The sequence below is a fragment of the Cebus imitator genome, unplaced genomic scaffold (genome assembly GCF_001604975.1).
Source record: "Cebus imitator isolate Cc_AM_T3 unplaced genomic scaffold, Cebus_imitator-1.0 Scaffold193, whole genome shotgun sequence".
Classification (NCBI taxonomy): Eukaryota; Metazoa; Chordata; class Mammalia; order Primates; family Cebidae; genus Cebus; species Cebus imitator.
This window is the reverse complement of record NW_016107508.1, coordinates 1,068,797-1,076,002: the sequence shown is the minus strand read 5'-3', so window position 1 is coordinate 1,076,002 and position 7,206 is coordinate 1,068,797. Positions and strand designations below refer to the sequence as shown.

Sequence of the window (7,206 nt, the reverse complement as noted above, 5' to 3'; positions counted from 1 at the left end):
TCAGCCTCCTGAGTAGCTGGGATTACAGGCACGCACCACCATGCCCAGCTAATTTTTTGTATTTTTAGTAGAGACGGGGTTTCACCATGTTGACCAGGATGGTCTCGGTGTTTTGACCTCGTGATCCACCCGTCTCGGCCTCCCAAAGTGCTGGGATTACAGGCTTGAGCCACCGCGCCCGGCCCACATCTTAAAGCTATCTGGGAGTCTGTCAAGAGTTGCTTCATTAGAACAAAAGACAATCCCATCACCCAGGAAATTCCAAGGAATTTAGGGGCTCTGTATTAGGAACTGGGGTCAAAGACAAAATGTTAGAACAAAGGATGTTCCTAGCACCCCATCATGCAGGAAATGATAGGATTTTAGGAGTTCTGTATCAGGAGCCAGGACAGAAACCAAATATATATTTCTTATTATATCACAACATCACAATGTCACTACACATTTCTACTACTAATAGTATTATTCTAATTATTGTTCCTAGCTAATTCATGACCTCCTAGACCCCAAATTCAGTGAATATAAAGGAAAATCAGTAAACTAAAAAATTTAAAAATAAGAAACAAAATTTTATTACTCAGAGATAATATGTATACCTACATAAAAATCCAAAAAGATCTGTAGAAAAACTAAGAACAAATATGGACATGCTAGAAGGTTGTGAGATAGAATAACAACGTATGAAAACCATTTCACCAAGTATTAATTAAATATTATAATTTTAACAATCCTATTAATAAGGTAAGAAATCCCAAAAAGTACCCCAGTAATAAAAAAAGGAATTGCAAGGCCTATTGTGTAGAAATATAAAGCTCTAATGAAGGTCATTAAAAAAAGACCAAAATAAGTAAGACATTTATAAGCAGAAACTTCAGATATTATAAAGATATTAAGTATCTCCAAATTTATCAATCAATTCAATATAATTCCAAGAAAAATTATAACAATGTTTTTGGGGTGTGTGTGTGTGTGTGTGTGTGTGTGTGTATGTGTGTGTGTATTTTCTTTTTTGGGCAAGGGAGGCTCTGGAAATTGACAAGCCAAACCCAAATTCATATGGGAGAATGAAACACCATGAATAGCAAACATAATTTTAGAGAAAATAAAAAGATCAAAAATTTGTCCTAGCATGACTTATTATAAAGCAATAGATTAAAACAGCATGCATCAGTATAGGGATAGACAAATAACCTTACCCAAATCTCTTTGACTTCCTAATGACTCACAGTCTGCTTCTATATAATTCATTTAGTTTTACTAGGTGCTACAAAAGTAATCACGGTTTTTGCAATTACTTTTAATGGCAAAAACTGTGATTACTTTTGCATGAACCTAATAATTGTGCTCTTTCCCTCTCTGCTGTCCATATGCTACACTGTGTCAACCCAGATAGAGAGTTGGCTCCTTTTCTTATGCTGTTCTGTGAATAGCAGGTCTGGACAGGACCTCCTCCTCCTCCAGATAGTTGGCTAATATTCTGTGGTGTACCTTGAAGTTACTTGATCTTTACAATGCTTGGGGAAGTGAGATCGAAGTGCCGGCAAGGAGTTGAGGCAAGAAAGGACAACAGGTTGGAAGATAGAACTGGCTCAGGCTCTTGCCCCTGAAGGCCTAACACCACACAATAGAGTGACTCGATTTGTAAAGTTGCCTGGCCTTAATTTTTCTTTTCTTTCATGGTAGGTGTTTACATAGGCATAACCTTTTCTGGATTTTGGCATTATCGTGGTATCACATGGATTAACATGACGGAGACTATCTATTCCCACCTTAACGAAGGTAACTCCTCTAACATTGCCTTCATCTTGAGCATTTAACATATCAATATTTGATTAATATCTATAAAATGCCTTTGCTTCGCTAAGGAGCTCATTTTTTTCTTCCTTTTTAATCCATGGTATGATTTCTTCCTTTAGAACATGAAGGCCTTTCAGTGGTGGATATGGTTTTAACAAATCGTTTTTTAGTCATCCTCACCTCTTTGGGCCTTTTTGTAAGTGAAGATCTTCGTTATCCATCAGACCGCCACTTATTGGTATGTAAATTGCTTTGTAACTAATAGCTAACCTTAAATATCTTCTGTGACACAAAAAGAAATATTTAATATTTGAGTTATGTGTGGTATATCTTAAAATTAAATGCTTCTTTCTTTTGAAAAGCATAAAAGCATAATACAGCAACTTTTTCCTTTGCCTTGTAGTAATTCAATATATAATTTGGAAATGGTGCTAGTTTTATTCCTGAACAAATTGATAGTAAGTTTTTTTTGTTTGTTTGTTTGTTTTTTTTTTTTTTGAGACGGAGTTTCGCTCTTGTTACCCAGGCTGGAGTGCAATGGCGCGATCTCGGCTCACCGCAACCTCCGCCTCCTGGGTTCAGGCAATTCTCCTGCCTCAGCCTCCTGAGTAGCTGGGATTACAGGCACGCGCCACCATGCCCAGCTAATTTTTTGTATTTTTAGTAGAGACGGGGTTTCACCATGTTGACCAGGATGGTCTCGATCTCTTGACCTCGTGATCCACCCGCCTTGGCCTCCCAAAGTGCTGGGATTACAGGCGTGAGCCACCGCGCCCGGCCGATAGTAAGTTTTAAATATATACATGGAGAAAAGATCTTCTACCTATCTATTGATTGATCAATTTATTTATAGCTATATATGTTACCCAAATGCTTTAAGGTAATTTATAAAGCCAAATACAGTATTACAAAGTAACATAAGTGAAATGTAACATAAGTGTTGGGATTGAGAGAAGGGAAATACACATTTAGGTGAAGATAGTTTATATGCATACCATAAAATTCTTAAACATGTTAACAAATACCTCTCAAAAATTACTACAACAGAGAGGAGACCAGCAATAAAGACTTGGGATCAGTAGGAGAAACGATAGAGGAAAGTAAAGAAGGGGAAATGGTATTGGTTGAGAGGCAGATATTTCTTCTACGTGGTAATTATTATCCTTCTTCGGGTATAAGAATGTTCACATATATCCGAACGTTCCTCACCATCTCTGAGGAAGTACCATTTGTTGCTCAGATGCCTAGTAGATCTGGTTTTTGGTTTTTTTTTTTTTAATGTGCTTATTAAGTAATTGCCAAAACAGAGAGTTGAAACAGGAATGCTACAACGGGTTAAATTCAAAGTGCAGAGAAGTAGACAGGGATTGTATATTGTAAGTCCTGATCTCCAGACTGCCCTGGGCTGGGCAGAAGAAACAGAGTGACAAGGGAGAAAATAATAGGCTGAGAGTCTGCCTTCCTAAACCCAGGTGGGTGGCAGACTTGTGTATGCCTGCACACTTCTTAATTCCTCCGCTTAAATCATTGAAAGGCATGGTTTTCTTCTCAAATCCTTTCTGGAATCACACTAAGGTATAAGTAAATTAATAAAACAACAAAATGAGGCAAAGACTGATGGGGAAATTCCTAGAATATTGTATAAACTACATCAGAGACTGCTTTTAGTGTTTGGCTATCTTAACTGCTGGGATAGAAAAAACATATAATTTTCGTATAAATTTTTTCAGGGGATTTATATGGTTTATTTCCTTTGGTATAATTTAAATTGCTATGTTTTGTTAGGCCTTCTGATATGCAAGCAAAAATTAAAGTTTCTTTTTCTCTTCTAGTTTTCCAGGGCAGACTTTTGTGGTTTTGAAAGGGTAAGAAGCTTTACATTTCCCAGGGCTGGTTAGAAGATATGTATTTACTTGGTGACTTGAGATGAGATGTAAGACAATAATTCACAATATGTTATTCCAGTTACTATATTACTTATAGCTTAAACAAAATATATTTATTTACATATCTAGATTTGTAGCATATATTATATATACATTATATATATAATATATATTGCAGCAACCATTAAGCAGTGCTCTCCTCTTCTGCTTCAAAGGAAGAAGTCCTCCTCCTTGTTTCAGAGGCCACCCCCACCCCCTCTCATATGCTATGTCCAGACTAGCTATGGTTGTTCAGGTTGGATTCTGCACAAGGGCATGTGATTAAAGTAAAGAGTAAAGGGCTGGGATCTGGCTAATGCTTTACTCCTCAGTCCATCTACTCCAGTGTAAATCTGTCCTACCTGGAGAAAAGGGTACCTTTTCTAACTTGCACAAAAATGTCATATAATCTAGTCACTGGTTTGCTTCTGACCTTTTGAGGGATTTTATTTCATTGATTATCTCCCCTGTATGTTAAAAAGTCAAGTTTTGTGATTAATGAACTAGGTAATGCTTCAGTTGGAAAACCACAAATGAAATCATGAGTGTTCCTAGCCATTTGCCATAAGCCCTCCCTATTTTGTCCTCATAGAGTGAGCAGATGGCTATTAACCAGGAAGGCAGCCTTCACCAAGCACTGAATCTGCCTCCACCTTTATCTTAGATTGTTCAGGCTCCAGTCTGTGTGCATATGTGCATTTGCACATATACCTACATTCACACTGTCTATGAGGAAGGAACATTTATTTCTTAGGAAGCAAATAGAACTGACTAATTATACTAATCAGAGGAAAAGTAAAGCAGAGAACAGAGAGAGCCAGATGGGCAAAAATGATTTATATTATAAAGAACAGAGGGAAATAACGTCAAAATAAAATTCCATACCTAGCTAAACTATGTAATTCAAGAATGAGAGTGAAAAGAAAATTATCATACCTAAAGACATTGGGAGGGTTTACATCCAGAAATCCCCATGAAGTAGTAGGATGCTAGAAGCAATGAGGAAAACTGGAATGTAAGTTCTAAGACCTGGGAGAACAGGAGCCTTGTCTATGCTGTTCACTACTAGATCCCAGTGTCTAGAAAGGCACCTGACACAAAGTCTGTACTTAGTACGGTAAATGTGTGTTCAAAGAATATAATTGGTATAAAAAATAAGTTATGGCCAGATGCGGTAGCCCATGCCTATAATCCCAGCACTTTGGGAGGCTGAGGCCGGTGGATCACCTGAGGTTGCAGTGAGTCAAAATCGTGCTACTGCACTCCAGTCTGGGTGACAGAGCAAGACTCTGTCTCAAAATAAAAATAAAAATAAAATAAATAAAACGTAATTTATACATTTTGTGTTTAATAATTGGATGGAACCAAAACTCTAGACAGTATAACAAGGAGAAATGGCAATAGTTTTCAGTGGATAATAAAGTATTTAAAATCTTTGTCAGGAGAACCAATATGGGGAATAAGTTAAGGATTTGTTGGAAAAATGTACAATTCAGTATATGTGTTAAGAATTCAAGGATAATTACCAAAAAACTATAATAAAACAAAAAGAATACAACCTAAAGCTTCCAAACCACCTGAGGAAGGAAAACAGGATTAAAGAATGATCCATTCATTCTACAAAAAGGAAGGGAGAGGAGAGATAAAGGTAAAAGAATAGAAAACAAACTAAAAGGTAAAACAGTAGAAATAAATCCAAATGTGTCAGCAATTACAATAAGTAGAAAGGAACATTACAGAAAACTTAAGAAAAACCAACATATATTTTAAAAAGCTACACCTAAAGAAGAATCACACCAAAAGTAAAGTAAATGGATGGAGGAGACGATGACCTTTAACTCCCTTTAACGTCTATCTTCAGCCTACCTGCCCTGCTAAGTCAAAAGGCTGCTGGGGCCACTGGGCAGCTGGGATCATTGGAAGCCTGCTTTGAGAAATCTCACTGAGGAGACCTGGCATATGGTTACCTCGCTCATGGGTTACCTGAGAACAAAGTGCTTGGCAACACAGAGCCGAGATTAGAGGATTAGAAGGTGAAGTATTCTCGAGGGAGTTTGGCTGGCAGAGCTCCGCAAACTCCTAAGCTCCTAAGGAAGGGTTCTCTTAGTTTTGGGAGTGTGGCTGAGGGTGAGGCTGGAGATGAGCCTACCAGGAGGGCAGCATTCTCCCTGTGCCTGAGGTGGGCAAGTTGAAGGAGACCTGGAAAGAGGGGAGCCCCTTCTGGTTCTGAGCCGGTGGCATGGCAGCTATTATTCAAGTTGTCAAAATTTGAGGTGCTCCACAAACCATACCTGAGCCCTCTCTTCAAAGCACACCTAAGGTAGCCTGGCATTCTGAGAGCAAAGATCATTAGAATAATACTAGAGTCGCTGGTGGATGAGGCAACAATTGAACAAGAACATTTTTAAATAAAATCATTTCACAAATACCCAATAAGCACCTACTCTGTGATTACTGTCATTGGCACTGAGGTATTAGATAATTTACCATTATCACCCTATTTTGTCTGTTGAGGCCCCAGACTAGCCTCACAAGATTTTAGTTTCCGGTCAAAGCCTGTCTTATTTACTATTGTATCCTGATACATTACCATATGGCCTTGCAGGTAGGCAGCCTCAATAAATATTTGTATAAGTGCTTTGAACACTTAAGGTAGCTACCTTAAGTGTGCTTTGAACATAGTCAATACTGATAAAGAGCTTCAAGTGCAGTATCAAAATACTTCCTGGGACTAAATACCAAAATTTCCATTAAAAATGGAATAAATTGAAGGACAGAATAGCCACTGTTTAAATACAGAGTAGTGGCATGGAAGACCAAGATGAAGAAACTTAAACCGTCTAAGGAACATGGCTAGAAATCACAACGGCACAGATGAGCAAAAGAGTTTTCAGATGTATTTTTAAAGGAACAGATAGAAGACAGTGAATAACAACAACAACAAAAAAAAAAAAATAGAAGAAGATTAACTGAGATTAAGAAAGGTCCAAGACTATGTATTACAATCCACTAAATTCCAGGGAGCACTGAAAAAATGTAGGCATATCCAAGGAATATTACTCAATTATAAGGGTAAGGAGGAAATATTACAAGTATCCAAACAGAAAGAGGAAAAGCAAAATATACCTCACTGGTATTAGATTTTGTTTATACAACAGTAGAAGGTTCAAGACAGAGAAATCAACATCTACAGTCAAGTTAAGACAAAAGAACCAAAGTCCAAAATTTCTGTTTCCAGCCAAGAGATTATTCATCTTTCAGATTAAGAGAGTATATGACCTGGTTATCCCAACTAACGAAAATACTCAAGAAAGAACTTTAATAAAACAAACAAAAAAGAACAGACATTTCAATAAAGGGGAAAAAAATGAGGAAAGGACTAGTGATAAGAAATACTTGGCTGTTTCTCTCATTTTATCTTATATTTATTCATGTGTTTTCTGTCTATCTGTATAAGTCAAAATGGAGTACTAGATAAGGATTT

At 37.3% G+C, this 7,206-nt stretch overlaps 1 protein-coding gene across 1 annotated transcript in view; it reads left to right on the top strand.

The window, feature by feature from the left end:
- Window positions 1–7,206, top strand: part of CATSPERB (cation channel sperm associated auxiliary subunit beta) — a 152,208-nt gene that overhangs the window by 34,830 nt on the left and 110,172 nt on the right. Inside the window, exons 8-10 of the mRNA XM_037745163.1 lie at window positions 1,684–1,779; window positions 1,917–2,035; window positions 3,630–3,662. Coding sequence (XP_037601091.1) covers window positions 1,684–1,779; window positions 1,917–2,035; window positions 3,630–3,662 — 248 coding nt within the window. The remainder of the gene's footprint in view (window positions 1–1,683; window positions 1,780–1,916; window positions 2,036–3,629; window positions 3,663–7,206) is intronic.